The following is a 15,699-nucleotide window of genomic DNA, read 5'->3' on the forward strand; positions in this document are numbered from 1 at the left end:
ATATCCCATGGCTCGCCGACACTGACACCTACATAATACCCATTTCCCTCGAGCCCTTCAACAACAGCCCTTATGGCGTAGTGGTAGCGCGTGTCACTCGTAAGCGGATTTCGATCCACTGTGAAATGACAAGGTCCTCGGTTCAAGTCCGAGTGGGGGCATCTGCCAGTTGCATTCTTTTGAGATTCGTCTTCACAGACCGAATCCCAATCGGGGTTTTCCCAAGCCCTTATGGCGTAGTGGTAGCGCGTGTCACTCGTAAGGTGGTTCTTCGGTTCTCACTGGAAATGACAAGGTCCTCGGTTCAAGTCCGAGTGGGGGCAGCGACTTTGCTTTTTTCTTTTTTTTCCTTCTTGCTTTTTGCTTCCTGCTCTTTGCCAGTGTTGATAAACCACTGACGGCCAGGATTGGGCGAGGGCTGACGGATGTGAACGAATGCAAAGCAATCTCTGCGTGGCATCTACCGTCGATGGGTGTCGATCTTTCTCTCGTGCTCTTGTGAGTCCATATATCCATGGACTTGCGTCTTCGTCTCTCTGCAAAGAGACTGTGGAGGGGATGACAGTACACTTGAACTAGCTGTTAACTGCTTCCCGAAGATAGCAGTAAGTATGTATCATCTAATTTCCACTGATCCGGGACAAGCACAGTGGGGAAATGCACAGACACAGTGTATTTTTAGATCTCAAAGGCTCTTCAAGATGGAGCCCCACCAGAGAAGTGAGAAGACAGTTTTTTGTGACATCGACAAGCACCAAGAAAAAAAAAGGAAAAGAAAAAAACACAAAAAGACGACCATAAGCAACCATGCCTCGAGAGGCCGAGCCGTCTCTGAGTGAGAGGACGTTTGTGTCCAAGGCCCTGGAGGAGGGTCTACGTCTGGACAATCGCAAGCTGGACCAGTCACGGCCCGTGGTTCTCAGCCTGGGCGATGAGTATGGCGTGGCCACTGTTGAATTCGGCAAGACAAGGTACGGGTTTCTTCTTCTTCTTCTTCTTCTTTTGGACTTCATCTCCCTCATCTTCCCTCTTTCTTTCTTCAGATAGATTGCCAACGCAGAGAGAGGGGCACAAAAAATAACCCAATCTTTCAGGGTCCTCGCCAAGACGTCAGCCGAAGTGACGGTTCCATACTCTGACAGACCGTTTGACGGCATCTTCACCATCACATCGGAGCTGGGGCCGATGGTGGCGCCGTCGTTCGAGGTGAACCGGCCTACGGAGACGGAGATCCTGCTCTCCCGCCTCCTGGAGAAGACGATCCGCCGGTCGGGCGCGCTCGACACCGAGTCCCTCTGCCTGGTGGCCGGGCAGAAGTGCTGGGCGGTGCGGGTGGACCTGCACGTCCTGAACCACGACGGGAACCTGCTGGACGCGTCGTGCCTGGCCGTCGTGGCGGCGCTGCGTCACTTCCGCAAGCCGGACGCCTCGGTCGAGGGCGCCGCCCTGACGGTGTACACGGCCGCCGAGCGGGAGCCTGTGCCGCTCAGCTGGCTTCACTCCCCCTTCTGCGTCACCTTCAACTTCTACGACGGCGGCGGCGACGACGACGACGGCCACGGTGGCGTCATAGTCCTGCTGGACGCTACCTGGCTCGAGGAGCAGCTCGCCGTCAGCTCCTGCACCTACAGCCTCAACAAGCACGGCGAGCTGTGCCAGGTGTCCAAGCTGGGAGGCGCGGCCGTTGACGCCCCCGTCTTCGTGCAGTGCGCTCACGTCGCGCTCAGCAAGTCAAAGGAGTACACGGACCTGGTGGACGGCAAGCTGGCGGAGGATGCAAAGAGGAGAGACAAGGGTGGACTCATGGCTGAGTTGACGGCAGAAAATGACAGATGATGAATTCTTTTCCTTTTCTTTTACCCTTCTCCTTCTCCTCCTCCCTCTCCATGTTTCTCCCTCCTTCTTCGTGTTTTTCTTCTTCTTTCTCGCGTTCTTCATTTCTTTCTCTCCTTTCTTGTCTTGTTTTTGATCATCAGCATATTGCGTGTGAAGACTTTTGAAGGAAGACGAAGAAGAAAATAGCATGATTGATACCCAAATCATCCGGTTTTATGCTACGTAAACAGAGAAAGAAAAAGTGCCAATATGTACAGGAGACAAGAGACGAGACCCGATTCATCTAAACCGTACGCCGGTTAGAAGCCCCCCCCCCCCAAAAAAAAAAAAAGGCTTAAAAAGATACAAAAGATGAAAACCCTACATGGCCTGGCCGAGAAAAGACGAGAAAGAAGACAGGCTCAAGACGTGAGAGAAGGAATGGCTACCGCATGACTGGCGGCCTAGACTCCTTGTTCCACTGGACCCTTGTGCGGATCCAGTCGATGGCCTCCTTGACGCCGTCACCGGTGAGGGCGCTCATGGACAGGACCCTAGAGTCTCGGATGCTGTGACCCTTCTCGCCCTCCATGACCTTCTTGACGAGGCCCTCCTTGATTCGGATCGTCTCGACGCAGTCCTCCCTGTCCTGCTTGTTGGCCAGTATGAGCAGGGGCACGCCCTCGGTGTCGGAGTGCTGCAGCACGTCTTCCAGGACGGCGCGGCACTCATCCAGCCGACCGTTGACGCCCCCATCCCCGTCGCCGCCACCGCCGACGCCGACGCCGACGCCGCCGACACCGACACCGCCTGCGCGGACGCCCGCGCGGACGCCCGCGCCACCTCCCGCACCTCCTCCCCGGCCTACGCCGTCGGCGGTGCCGTGCTCGTACTCGTGGTCTGCCACCCCCCCGTCGCCGATGTCGGTGCTGTCGATGATGAAGACGATGGCGTGACAGCTGGAGTAGTAGCTGTGCCAGAGGTTGCGCAGCGTCATCTGCCCTCCCACGTCCCACAGCTTCAGGTACATGTCAGGCAGGGTGATGGTCGACACGTTCTGGCCCACCGTCGGCACCGTCCGTAGCTTCGGCCCAGGCCCGTCAGGTCGGAACATGGCCTTGACCTGTTCGTGGAATGTCGTCTTGCCCGCATTGTCGAGTCCGAGAAGGATGACCGAGTACTCTGTCAATATGGACAATGTGTCAGTTTTTTCTCTTAAGAGAACCAACAGCAACAACAAGATTTCTTCTGCTGCTACTCTTGCTGCTACTGCTCTTTCTGCCTCTTCGATTGATCTGGAGAGAAGAGAAGAGAGGGGAAGGGGGGAAGGACAAAAGGATGGGATCGAATACTTGCCATCTTTGCTCGTCGCATAGAGATATAATCCCTTGGCGAGATGGTACATGGTTTTTGTGATTACGACCGTCGTCAGCAAGATGTCAATGTGCGCATCTGGGATCTCGAAAAAAGGGGAGATGCGTCTTCAGAGACCAGAGAGAGATTGAGGCGGGGGGGAGGGAGGGAGAGGGAGGGAGCGATTGCTGTTTTGTTATTGCCGTCGCCGTTGCCGTCATCTGTCTGGGAGACTGCGTAGACGTCACGTGCGTCGAGGTTGAGATCCGATTGCTAGCCTATGACTTCATACTCGTACATCATCAGAATACAGGTCAGCATACGGGCTCTGAACAAATGTCTAAAAAAAACAGATATTCTCTTGTTGGCTGATAAAAAGTTGTACATTTCATAATCATTCCCCCAATCCCTCCGCCGTCGCCTTCTCTCTTCCCCCCCCCATCGTAGATTTCACGACCCGTCTCACGTTTCTAGCTCGGCGGCCCACCCCCGAAACTACCATTGCTACCACCACCACCACCACCACCACGGTTATGATGATGGTGGTGGTGATGATGATGGCTTCCTCCCCTGCTACTGCTGTTGCCGTCCGGGTTGAGCAGGAGCCTGGGCTTGATGTAGCCCTCGTCTAGCTGCCTGAAGAGGCCAGCCGGGTCCTCCGCCGCCCACAGCTGCCTGAAGGCGCCCGTAGCGGTGGTGAAGGGCGTCCCGGCCCGGGACGAGGACGTGGCCGCCGTGATGTCGGCACCGCCGGCAGCCGACGCCTCCCCGGCTGCACTCATGAACGCGCTGGTGCCAGGCTGCGCCGTCGCCGTCGTCGCGGCCGCCGACACGCTGGCAGGTCGGCGGGCCGGCGGGGGCAGGTCCGACGTGTCGATGTCGCTGCCGAGGTCCGAGTCGTCGGGGGCGCGGCCCAGGAGCTCGGTGCGCTCAAACTCGCCGCCGCGCGCAGAGTTCTTGCGGCTGAGGCTCCCGGCGGCGCGCACCGCAGGCGACGACGCGCCCGACATGAAGCTGGCCGGCCGAGGCGGCGCCTCCAGGTTGGACAGCGCGACCTGGGCCCCGCTGAGGCTGCCGCCCCGGGGGTTGAAGCCCATGGCCGACCCGCTGCGCTTGACGTGGAAGCCGCCGCCGAAGGACTCGATGTCGAACTCGTCGTCGCTGTCGATCTCCTCGACAACGCCCGTGCGGATGCCCAGGATCTCGAGCATGCGCGCCGTCGTGCCGCCAAAGATGATGACGGTCAGCACCACAACCACCAGCACCGTCGCGCGTAGCGCATACGAGTTCTCCCCGGTAAGGAGGGCCGCCAGGGCGACGCCGACGGCGCCGCGGAGTCCGGCCCAGAACAGCATGGCCTGGTACTTGTAGGGGAGCTCGTCCTCCACCTCGAGCCCGCGACGCCTGGCGCGGTAGTGGATCGTCCAGTTGATGAGGCGGGACAGCGGGAACACCGACACCCAGCGGGCCGCGCACACGGCAAAGATGGTGACGATGATGAGCGGCGGCTGGAACTGGAGCGCATTGTCGGTGAACAGGGCCAGGCCCAGGTAGATGAAGATGAAGTTCTCCGAGAGCTGCGACATGATCTGGAAGACGAATTTGGTCGTGAGCTGCGTGCGCCGCGACATGTTGAAGTAGGCGTAGTGCTTGAGCGTGATGCCGCAGAAGAGGAGGGAGACGATGCCTATCTCGAGTTAGCGTCTGCCCGTCCTCCTCTCCCGCGCCCTGGTCAAAGGTCCCCGTCTGACCTGACCGGGCGGGAGGAGTGCAAAGGGGGAGGAGATCCAGGCCAGGCTATAGGCATGGAGAGGAGAGGGAGACGTACCGGACATCTTGAGGCCGTGGGAGAAGAAGTAGGTGGCGTAAGGAATCAGGACAATCAGACAGCTCTCAATCTTGGGGAAGCGCCTGACATAGGTAAACTTGAGGAGCAGGGCGGTGCCGACGCCGACGAGCACGCCGATGAGCAGGCTGCCGAAGAAGATGAGGAGGAAGATGCCGGCGAACTCGATAAAGGTGAGGGCGCCGTAGTCGGCCGACTCGCCCGTCTTGTACTTCTGCGCCGTCTCGAAGATGACGATGGCGATGGCGTCGTTCATGACGGACTCGCCAAAGATGATGGTGTACAGCTTGGGGTCGACCTTGTAGGCGTTGAAGATGGCCAGGATGGTGACGGGGTCGGTGGCGGACAGGGTGGCGCCGACGGAGATGGCGTCGACAAACGTCATGTCGACGGATCCGGGGATGAAGGCGAACAGCCACAGGATGACGCCGATGACGACGGCCGAGAGGAAGGTGCCGGCAAAGGCAAAGGTGACGATGGTGCCCAGGTTCCGGAAGAAGTTGGCCTGGTGCAGCTCGTACCCGCACGCCAGGATGATGGGCGGCAGCAGCAGGTTGAAGAAGATCTGGTAGTCGAAGCTGATGAGGTTTCGGATCGAGTCGCCGGGTGTGATGACGAGGAGGAGGCCGACCGTCATTCCTAAATAAAAGGTTGGAAACGTAACAAGTCAGCTCGGCGCATCGATCCTGAGACGGTCCCGCCCCCCCCTCCCCCAGGGAGGGAGGGAGGGAGGGAGGAAGGGGGAGAGGGGGGAGAGGGAGCAGAGCAGCATAGAGAGAGCCGTGAAAGGTGACCACTAACCCGCAAAGATGGAGATGACTGTCTCGTGAATAGCCGTCACCTTCTTCTGCTGCAGCAGATAACTGGTGAAGAATGCGACGATGAGCAGCATGATGGATATGAAGAGAGCCCATGCTGCAAAGAGCTCCTTCTTGGCGGAATCACCCTCTTCAGGTTCCGCATCCTCCTCATCGCTGCTCCCTCGTCGCATCAACTCCATGCCCAGCTGGGCAAGATGGCGAGCTACAGCCATGTATCGACCGGGGATCCTAGGCGAGAGATCCGCGTATCCTGTATTCCCTTCCCGTCTGTCGGGTGGCGCTCTCCTTCCTCTTCGGAGGCGATCGCTTCAGCTCTCGCGCGAGCTCTATACTCGGGGAGCGGATCGTATCATGGACCGACAGGCCGGGGTAGTCGTGGAGAGGGATGAATTCGAGGAAGGCCAAGGAAAGAAGAGAGAAGAAGAAGAGAAGAGAAGAGAGGGACAGATGCGATACGCTGCTTCGGATTCTGTAGAAAATGGAGAAAGAGGGTGGGAAGAAGGAAGAAGAAGAAAGGAAAGAAAACAGCCGTTTCGATGGAATGAATTGAGCGTCAAACTCTGTGGGGACACACACACTCACTCACTCACTCACATCACACTCACACACACACATACACAGAGAGAGAGAAAGAGAGGGAGGGAGAGGAGGAAGAGAGAGTGCGAAATAGAGGGAGAAAATGATGTCGCCAGTCTGCTGTTGAGGAAGGAGACAAAAAAGAGAGACAGAGACGGAGCGAGAGAAGGAGGTACGTATTCTGGTCCATTCGACGGACAGACAGTTCTGGGCTTCCCGTTTGGATGGTCATGGATACTGTCAACCTGTCGCGGCCTAGATAAGCAGAGGACCCCTGCGTCTGCGTCTCGGACTCTATATTCTGTATAAATAAGCAAGCCAGGCGTTGCTACCTCTTTCCACATTTTCTTCTTATATATATATATATATTTACTCTATACACGTCTCAACTCTTCAGGAAAAATTGTGACCGTGGCATATTGGTACATGGTAATATCCGAAAAGATGCTTAGGAGTTTGACTTCCCAAAGTCGCAACTACGTAGTTGGATTACGTACTCGTATATCCGAGACGTGGCAGTCACATGACCCTCAACTCGGCTGGACTAAACCGCTGCACCGCTAAGCAAAACTTGAGGCCTGATTTCTCAGGTGGCCGTAAGAGACGTCTCTCGTACAGTTACATGATAACTCGTACACGCCCAATGCGTCCTTCAACTCTTGCACGACGTCCCACCACGTCCCATCACCCTTTTCCTATTCATCGTCTATATATCCCGTAGAATGGTCACGTGTAGGTAGCCGGAGTCGAACAATTATATCAGTATGCATCTACAAGCGTCTCTCTTTCGTGCTCATCCCCTCGTCTCTAGAGAAGCTCTCTCATCCTTCTCTCATACAGACACAGAATCCTCTGCCTCATCCATCATCTATCAAGCAAGGAAACTTGCTTCTTCACAGGAACAAGACACACAAGAGCACACCTGTAACGCTTCTCTTCTCCTCTTCTCATGCTGACTCCTTACCACGAACAGGGAGAGAAGAAGGGTTGAGGAGGAAAAAAACCGAACAGAAAACAAAAAAGTCATCCCTCCCGTTCGAACTCCGTAGAAAGAAGAAGAAAACGTACACGCATGCGACAAGAATATCAATAGATAACAGAAGGGGAGGGGAGAGGAAAGTGTCCACCGTGTGAAGGCAAAGTAGTACTGATAACCACTTTTTTTTTTTGAAAAAGATATTATATTTTACTGCAGCGCAGTTCCCGGCGTAGCACCCTCGCTAGGCTGACGCTTTACCTGACCAGGAGGGGCCTGACCAGGACTGGCAGACGATGAAGCTGGTCGAGTAGTCGACGCCGCCGCCGCCGCCGCCGCCGCCGCTGCTGCTGCCGCCACTGCTGCTGAGGGCGTGGGCGTAGAAGGCTTCTGCTGCTGCTGCTGCTGCTGCTGCTGCTGACCCTGCTGCTGGCCCTGCTGTGGCTGCTGATGGGGTTGACCCGCCTGCTGAGCATGCTGCTGAGCATGCTGCTGAGCCTGCTGAGCCTGCTGCTGTTGTCTGAGCAGGGCAGCGTACTGCTGGGGACTCGACGTGACGGCAATGTTGTTGGCGATGGCGTGCTGCTGCTGTCCCTGGCCCTGGCCGGGGGACCCGACGGCGACGCCGCCTGCGGCCGCCGAAATGGCGTTCTGGCGCGCCATGATGAACCGCTCGAGTGCCGCCTTACGTACCATGTCGGGCTTCATGTTCGGGTTCTTGGCCCGGATCTGCGCCTCGAGCTGGTGGATCTGATTCTGGATGGCCGGCGAAATCTGAGGGGGGGCCGGCCGGGATCCCGGCGACAGCGCCGACATGCCGGTGTTTCCGCTGCCGCCGTTGCCGTTGTGGTTGCTGCCGCTGTACATGCTCATGGCCGTCGCGGCGCCCTGTGGTGTGGGAGGACCGTGGCTGGGGGGGGTAGGGCTGCTGTGCCCGTTGGCGGCGGCGACGGCCGCCACCGCATTGCTAAACTGCGGCGACGACATCATGGCCGCGGCTGCGGCTGCAGACGTCTGGCCGTTACCCATGTAGCCCTGATGGTTGAAGCCGTTGGTGCCGTTCATGCCGTTCATGCCATTCATCCCGCCGCCCATGCCGTTGGCCATGCCGTTGGCCATGCCGTTGGCCATGCCGTTGGCCATGCCATTCATCCCGTTAGCCATATTGGCCGGAGGCGGCGAGATGTGCTGCTGGCTCGGCGGCCGAGGCGTCCCGGTCCCGTTGCCCTGCTGCTGCTGCTGCTGCTGCTGTCCCTGACTGTGGAGCTGCTGCTGCTGCTGGTGATGCTGGTGGTGATGCTGCGCCTGTTGGTGTTGCTGGATCTGGACGGCATGGCGTTGCTGCTCCGAGATGCGTTGGGCGCGCATCATCATGCTCGCGTCGGGCTGCTGCTGCGGGGCTTGCTGGTGCCCGGCGGCCATGGCCAAGCGTTGCTGGGCTTGCTGCTGTTGCAGCATCTGCCCGGCAGCCGCCGCGTGCGGGGGGTGAGGGGAGCTGTTGGCAGCCGCCGCGGCAGCCGCCGCCGCCGCGGCAGCCATGGCACTGGGAGGCGCCTGCATGGGCATCCGGTGTTGCTGCTGCTGCTGCTGCTGCTGCTGAGGCGGCGGCGGCTGCTGAGGCGGCGGCTGCTGCTGAGGATGCTGCTGAGCTTGCTGCTGCTGAGGCTGTCCCTGCGGTCCCACGACCGTGTTAGGTCGGGGTACGCCGTTAGCTTGGTTCTGGCCCGGTGCGTGCCCGACGCCCTGGACTCCCTGGTTCTGCTGGGCCCTCGCTTGCATGATGGCGGCCTGGTAACATTGTGCACGTCAGCTTTCATCCGGTCGTACGTATCCAGCAGACGAAGAATCCTTACCCTCCTCGTGGCGTCTTGCCGCTGAGCAAAGGCCGCCATCTTCTCCGCCAACGCCTGATCCCTCTCCCACCGGATGAGACTGTAATCGCGGGGCGTCTTGTTGTGCCTCTGGGCCGGGGGTTCGGGCTTCTTGTTGGCCGCGCTCTGAGCCGCACTCTGCTGCTGCTTCTGCAGTATCGTCTCCCGCTTCTTCGCCAGCTTCCTCATGGCGTCGATGAGCGCCATGTGCTTCTGGTTACGGCGTCTCTCAACCCGGAGGGGGGTGGTCTGTCTCCTCCGCACAGGTTGGGCCGCAGCCGCAGCGGCTGCCGCTCCTCCGGCACCGCCCGCTGCTGCACCTGCTGCCGCTGCCTGTTGAGCGGCCAGCTGGTTCTGTATCACCACGCGCTGCGCCGACTCGATGCGGCTGTTGTATGTTCTGAAGTATTGCGTCTTCTGCATGTCAGACGGCATGCCTTCCAGGTTGATCCACCTCTCGAAGCACTCCCAGGGCGTTCGCCTCTCGGCTCCCGACGAGTACATGGACCGGCTCGACAGGTTGCTCGAGATGAGGGGCCAGTTGTACGAGTGCTCCCTGACGAGGCCCCGGAGCTCGTCGTCCTCGGCGCACGTCCACTGCGAAGGGTGACGGCACTCGTAAAAGTTCTGAGGAGGCATGGGATGGTCTGTAGGGGGGCGGAACTGGTGCCCGGCGTGCAGTCGATCGCGGATATGCTTCATTTCAGGCCGGAAGAGGGCGACTTCGTCCGTGGAGGCCGGGAGCACCGTATTGTCCGACGACGGCAGTTGCTGCTGGCTTACGAACCCGCCGTCCGCGGCTTCGTCGTCCGAGTCGTCCGAGTCGTAGTCGTACCTGCTCTTCTTCCTCGGCGGGCCCTCCGAGATCAGCTTCATCTGCCCTTCGACGTACTTGCTCAGAGGCAGAGCCGGCCTGCGCCATGACGCGTCTGGATCGAACTGGGGCGCCAGAGGATCCGAGGTGGGCACCTTGAGAGGCGGTGCGTACACGGGGAGCTCTCCAAGGAGCTGATCGGCAGCAGCTGTGTGCCGCAATCCGAACACGACGTCATCCTCGTGCAGCGTGAAGATGGCGGACGGGGACACAGTCTCCTGCAGGAAGTCGCTGAGGTCGTCTGCATTCTGTGGCGACGCCACGTCTCCTGGTACGAGCTCCGGCGTTGGCACGTTGTCCGTTGCGTCCTCGACTGCATCTTCCGTCATGGCCACATCCTCGTCTGCGGGTGCGCTGCGGGGAGGGATCATGGCGGGAACTTGCAAAGCTTTGCGCTCCTGGGGCGATGCGTTGCACCAATCGGCACAGGCCTCCGCCAGGTTCCTGGCAGCAGCCATCTTCCACTTGCGTTCCTCGCGGAAGTCGGTTCGCATCCATCTCATCTCCTTAAGCGCCATGTCCCAGTGTGACGGGGGGCGCGTGGGCTCGGGGCAGCGCTTTGGTTGCCGGAGAGTCCACTTGTCAGTACTCTGGAGATGATACACCCTGTGCAGTATCTTGCAAGCCTGGTGGTCCAGGATGGCCAGGTTGGCGTCGGCCGTCCCGACAGTCTTGTTGGCGTGGAAGAGGATCTTCTCGAGCGGCTGCATCCAGGTTGAGCCTGCCCTAGCAAATCCTTGGATGAAAAGAGGCGTGTAATAGTCATCAGACGGCTGTACTGCGTCCTTTGACGAGCCCGCAACCGATTTCTCGTCGACCCTTGTAGGATGCTTGCCGAACAGTACGGCCGAGACTTGTCCCTTTTGTCGATCCTTGCGAGCAGTGGGTCGTCTACCGCGGCTGGGTGAATGCGACGAGGTCGACGTCAAGGGTGTCAGCTGATTCTGCTCGTCCTTGGATGATGAGGGGCGACGATCTAGGCTGAGGCCCCCGGCCACGATCTCGGTCACTGATCTAGGCCGCATGGCTCCCGAAGACACCCTGGTCACGGCCCCTTGCCGTGCCTGGGAAGCAGCATCAGTCTGCTCTTGCTTGGGGGGCGTAGAAGGAGTGATAGGCGCCTGGTCGTCGGTGATGGGTTCCTGCTTAGGCTGAACAGGGGCAGTCTCGACGATAGGCGCAGTCTCGACAGCAGAAGCTGCAGGTCCGGTTGGGTGGACGTCCATCTCTTCCGGCGAGTTGCCCCTGCTATCGGGGATTTCGGCCGAATCCCCCACCTGCTCCACGGCCTGTACGGCCTGTACGGCGGGACGCTCTACTGCAGGGCGTGTGTTCTGGGGCTTTTCCGGCGAAGGGGCTTCCGCTTCTTGAGGGCTCGACTTGGCGGGCTCGGCTGCCGGTGCCGCTGGAACGGCCTCCACCTTTTGACCTCCAGGGCTCCTCGCCGCAGCACTGGAGCGTAGTGACTCTTGGATGAGTTGATCCTCAGCCGAGTCGGCACCCTCTGCATCATGAGCGTCAGCATCAGCTGGCTTCCCTTGCGCGCCTTCATCCGCCCGATCACCCTTGGGGTCCTGCTTTTCAGGCAGTTCGTGGTGGGATGACCCTCCATTATCCGGGCTGGTGTCGGTCGATGTATCGTGAATGGCCGGCGTAGTTGCGCTTCGAGCACTGGACTCGGGCGATGAGGGTACGTCTGCAGGGCGCGGTACATCGAGGCTTGTCTTGGTCCGCGAGACGGCGTTGTCCTGCTGTGCTGGTGCAACCGGGCCGGAGACGGCAGGCCTCGACTCCACAGGTCTCGAGTCGGCAGGCTTCGGGGCCGCGGCGCTGGTCTCGTCTGCGCTGGTCGTGCTTTTGAGAGCGGGCGGAGGTGCCACCTTGGTCTGAACCGGGGGAGATGGCGACTTCTGTGACTGTGCCTCTGTCGATACAGGCGTCGGCGCAGCTGGCGCGATGGGGACGCTGCTTGGTCGGTGAGCTGGTGGGGTCTGTGCTGCTGTGATCGGCGTGGTTGAAGGAGGCCGCGGAGCGGCGCGAGTGGGGGCTGTCGCGTTCTCGGGGACAGGCGTCGATGTCGTCGGGGGGCTAGGCCGGCGCACCTCAACGGCGCGAGGCAGGGTAGAATGGGAGGGAGTCGCAGCGTTGGGTCTGATCTGTGGCGGCGAGACCTTGGTCTGCTGACACGGGACAGGCTGCGCAGCAAGCGGCAGCTTCTGCTCTCCGGAGGGCGTCGGGAGCGTGGTAGGGGTTTGCAAGGCGGCCAGCGACCGGTGGAGGGACTCGAGAGGGGGGAGGTGGTGCGGAGGGATGGTTTGGTCGATGAACTTTCTGCCTCTGCGATCAATGAGATGGAATGGTAAGTACATGTGCTATTTATTATCGGGTCTCCCAGCAGACAGCGTGCCAAGGGTAGAGCGGTGTCTGCAAGCCGCAAATGCGCGTGCGACGGGGAAGAACACATGTCAATCAATTGCTCCAACATACTGGACTATTTCATTAGCTTGCAGAAAGTGCGCTTCGGCTGGTGTCGACGGTGTCGCGTCGGGGTTTGCGAAGCCATCGTGGGACTGGCTTTCGGCGACGGTCGCGACCGCGAACAGCTCACGCAGCTTCCTCTTACGCGATGTTATAATTGCACTGAGGGGCGTCAGCATGACAAAAGTGGTATCAAACGATGCAGAAAAATACGCCGCATCCAACGAGATATAACACACTTGTTTTGACCTCTTCTGGTGTTGAAGATCTTGGAAAGGTCGGCTGATCCGGCCTCAGTCATAGCATCGACGGCGGCGACATCCGTTTACGAGTGAAACGGATGGGCCGATGGGATGAGCAGAGGCCAAAATCGATGAGAATGATGCACCGAGCAGTAAAAATGGTCGTCGTGGGTGTTGTTTTGATGGATTTGTGTCGTTGTCGGATTTTTTTGTCGTAGGGAGCGGGGGGGGGGGGGGGGGGGGGGATTTTTTTCACGACGTCGCTGGTGACGGCTCTCAATTTTTTTTTTTGGGGGGGGGAGGAGGAGGACTAGGTAGGTGTTCGGGGGGAGAGGGGAGGCTCATCATGGGCAAACTCACACAAACTCACAGGCAGCAATCACCACTCTGTAGTTGCTACCAGAGTCCCCCCCATATCTCCCCCCTTCTTCGTCTTCGTCCTCTTGGGGCGGGCTTACCTTCGCCTTTCAGCGGTGTTTACGCTAACGGAGCGACTGCTCTAGGGATGCGTCTAGGGGGAAGAGGGCTCTAGCTAGGGGGGAACGCGCCCTAGGGGCGGCCTTAGTGAGCAGATACCCCGATGTGCTGCCTTCTACGGGTAGCGCACCCCGCTGAAAAGACGCGTTTAGGGTTTAGCCACTGTGCAAGCTGTAAGCTAGCCTCCCCCTTTTCCGTCCAGCTGCATCAAATTTTCTGTGCAGAATCACAACGTACATATAATACTCATGCGAGAGAGAGTACAGATCACATACCTGTAACATGCCTTAGGGAGGGCGGCGCCGAACAAAGTCTCCCGAATGAGTGCCAGTATTGCTTGTAATACAAACTCATGACACGACGTACTCGCTTTCTTAACGCAAACTCTACCTGGCATCCATACTGTGCACTGTACTCCGCACTCATTGCCGCGATATTACAAGGGCGACCGAGACAACGCCATCAACGCCGCAGGCCCTTAGCCACCAGTTGGCACAGTGTCTTTGAGACCATGTCCGTCTCATACGGAGTACTCCGTATCCATGACGCTGACCCATGTCCCTCCACCGTTATCAACTTTTCTTGAATGGGTTTAGCGTCATATTCATTTGATTGGATCATCTCCCATGCCCTCCATCAGGACCGACAGAATGTCATCTGCAAACAGGGAGAGAAAAAAAGATGTAAGAAAAAAAGACTGAGATTGAATGTGGCGATCTCTAAGGTGAAGACATGAATGCACTTACCTGTATTGTTCATTTTCATCCCACAATCTTCCTGTACGACGAGCCCGAATCAACGCTCGTAAACGGTATGAAAATGCTGTCCATCCCATGATACCGTACATTTTCTGTTGCGGTGTGCTTTTTTTTCCCTCTTCTTTTTTATAGGCCGTTTCCTGAAAACTGTGGTACATCAGCCACACGTGGCGCATCACTCATCAGCCACCGAGCCTTGGCTCGTCTCTGACGTACGTATCGTGCACGGTACAGAGCATCGTTTTCTGCCATACAAGCGTCATCCACGACGAGAGGTCAAGATTCTCCCCTCTCTCCCCCCTCCCCCCCCTCTCTCTCTCTCCGGGAAAAAACACACATACACAGACACATCATGTCCGAACCCAACAAAGGCCGCATAGCCATCAAGTTTGGCGCACCTGCATTAGCGACCAAGCCGAACGGCAGCCGCAAACTGCCAGCGCCAGCACCGTCCTCAAGTCTAGGCAAGCGACCACGAGCAGCATGGGACGACGACGGATCCGAGTCGGACGGTGAAGGGCGCGGGCGTCACGAGGTCATCACAGGATTTGGCGCAGACGGCGCCGAGACGGGGTCTGCCAGCCGCAAGGAGGAGAAGAAGGAATACATCATCGCTCGGCAGCCCAACCGCGACTGGCGGGGCGAGATGAGAGCCCAGCGACGCGGCAAGAACCTGCTCCCCGAGGAGGCGCGGCAGGCCTTGAACGGCCAGGCGCAGACCGTCGAGACGGAACCGGCCGGCAAGGACGCCGGTATACAATGGGGACTCACAGTCAAGCCCAAGAGAGAAGAGCAGGACGACGACGGTAACACGTTAAGGGGGGAGGAAGGAGAAGGAGGGGATGTCAAGTTGGAATCTAAAGAAGAAGAAGAAGAAGACGAGAAGAAACCGAGGACAGCCGACGAGGAGGCCATGGACGCGCTGCTCGGCCGCAAACCATCCGACTCGAAACCGACAGTCACCATCCGCCCGTCCGAGACGGACGCCTACCAGCGCGACGTCCAGGCCGCCGGCGAGGCCTCGACGCTGGAGGACTACGAGGCCATGCCGGTCGAGGAGTTCGGCGCCGCCCTCCTGCGCGGCATGGGCTGGGACGGCAAGGAGAAGGGCACCATGCGCCACACGCAGGTCAAGCGACGCCCTAACCGCATGGGCCTCGGCGCCAAGGAGCTCAAGGGTGACGAGGACCTGGGCGGGTGGAATCAGTCCGGCGCCGGCGCCGGCAAGAAACGCTCCAGGCCCCGCTTGGACGAGTACCGTCGCGAGGAGACCAGGAAGAGGGACGGCAGGGCCCACGAGGACAGCTACAAGCGGGAGCGCGAGAGGGAGAGGGACGGTCATCGTCACCGCCCCCGCGATAGTGACAGGGACAGGGGTAGGAACTACAGAGAGGATGACGGAAAGCGTCGTGGTGATGGTCATCGTCAAAGAGGCCATGACCGGAACAGGCCGAACTAATGCTCATTTCCATTGTATATAATATATGCTTTCCGTTGCCTCGATGATGAAAAAAAGAAAGAAGAACAAAGGAAAGAAAGTAGACCTTATCATAAAAATAGAAATTGCATCCATATTCTATCCATGAATTCTTTTTATCATTGACTTTCTTTT

General features: G+C 58.7%; 6 protein-coding genes across 6 annotated transcripts; 2 read left to right on the forward strand and 4 right to left on the reverse strand.

Moving 5' to 3' along the window:
• Positions 1–807: 807 nt before the first annotated feature.
• On the forward strand, positions 808–1,836 carry GMORB2_6676 (exosome complex component RRP45; the record flags this gene model as incomplete). The annotated part of the gene is made up of 2 exons (XM_035468646.1): positions 808–971; positions 1,095–1,836. 2 exons carry the CDS (start codon positions 808–810, stop codon positions 1,834–1,836), a joined length of 906 nt encoding a protein of 301 aa, XP_035321780.1.
• A 424-nt stretch (positions 1,837–2,260) lies between these two features.
• GMORB2_6677 (ADP-ribosylation factor related protein 1) lies at positions 2,261–3,174 on the reverse strand (the record flags this gene model as incomplete). The annotated part of the gene is made up of 2 exons (XM_035468647.1): positions 2,261–2,997; positions 3,168–3,174. The coding sequence occupies 2 exons, from the start codon at positions 3,172–3,174 to the stop codon at positions 2,261–2,263; spliced, it is 744 nt and encodes a 247-aa protein (XP_035321781.1).
• Positions 3,175–3,638: 464 nt separating this feature from the next.
• GMORB2_6678 (solute carrier family 9 (sodium/hydrogen exchanger), member 6/7) lies at positions 3,639–6,047 on the reverse strand (the record flags this gene model as incomplete). Its single annotated transcript, XM_035468648.1, has 3 exons — positions 3,639–4,855; positions 4,997–5,653; positions 5,816–6,047. The coding sequence occupies 3 exons, from the start codon at positions 6,045–6,047 to the stop codon at positions 3,639–3,641; spliced, it is 2,106 nt and encodes a 701-aa protein (XP_035321782.1).
• A 1,550-nt stretch (positions 6,048–7,597) lies between these two features.
• On the reverse strand, positions 7,598–9,166 carry GMORB2_6679 (uncharacterized protein; the record flags this gene model as incomplete). Its single annotated transcript, XM_035468649.1, has 3 exons — positions 7,598–7,673; positions 7,926–8,578; positions 9,092–9,166. 3 exons carry the CDS (start codon positions 9,164–9,166, stop codon positions 7,598–7,600), a joined length of 804 nt encoding a protein of 267 aa, XP_035321783.1.
• A 27-nt stretch (positions 9,167–9,193) lies between these two features.
• Positions 9,194–12,789, reverse strand: GMORB2_6680 (chromatin modification-related protein VID21; the record flags this gene model as incomplete). Its single annotated transcript, XM_035468650.1, is given in 3 exon segments — positions 9,194–9,235; positions 9,241–12,469; positions 12,620–12,789. Coding segments are annotated over 3 exon segments (3,441 nt in total).
• Positions 12,790–14,439: 1,650 nt separating this feature from the next.
• GMORB2_6681 (RNA splicing) lies at positions 14,440–15,546 on the forward strand (the record flags this gene model as incomplete). The annotated part of the gene is made up of 1 exon (XM_035468651.1): positions 14,440–15,546. One exon carries the CDS (start codon positions 14,440–14,442, stop codon positions 15,544–15,546), a length of 1,107 nt encoding a protein of 368 aa, XP_035321785.1.
• Between the last annotated feature and the right edge of the window lie 153 nt (positions 15,547–15,699).

The sequence above is a fragment of the Geosmithia morbida genome (assembly GCF_012550715.1).
Source record: "Geosmithia morbida isolate 1262 chromosome Unknown scaffold_6, whole genome shotgun sequence".
NCBI classification, from domain to species: Eukaryota; Fungi; Ascomycota; class Sordariomycetes; order Hypocreales; family Bionectriaceae; genus Geosmithia; species Geosmithia morbida.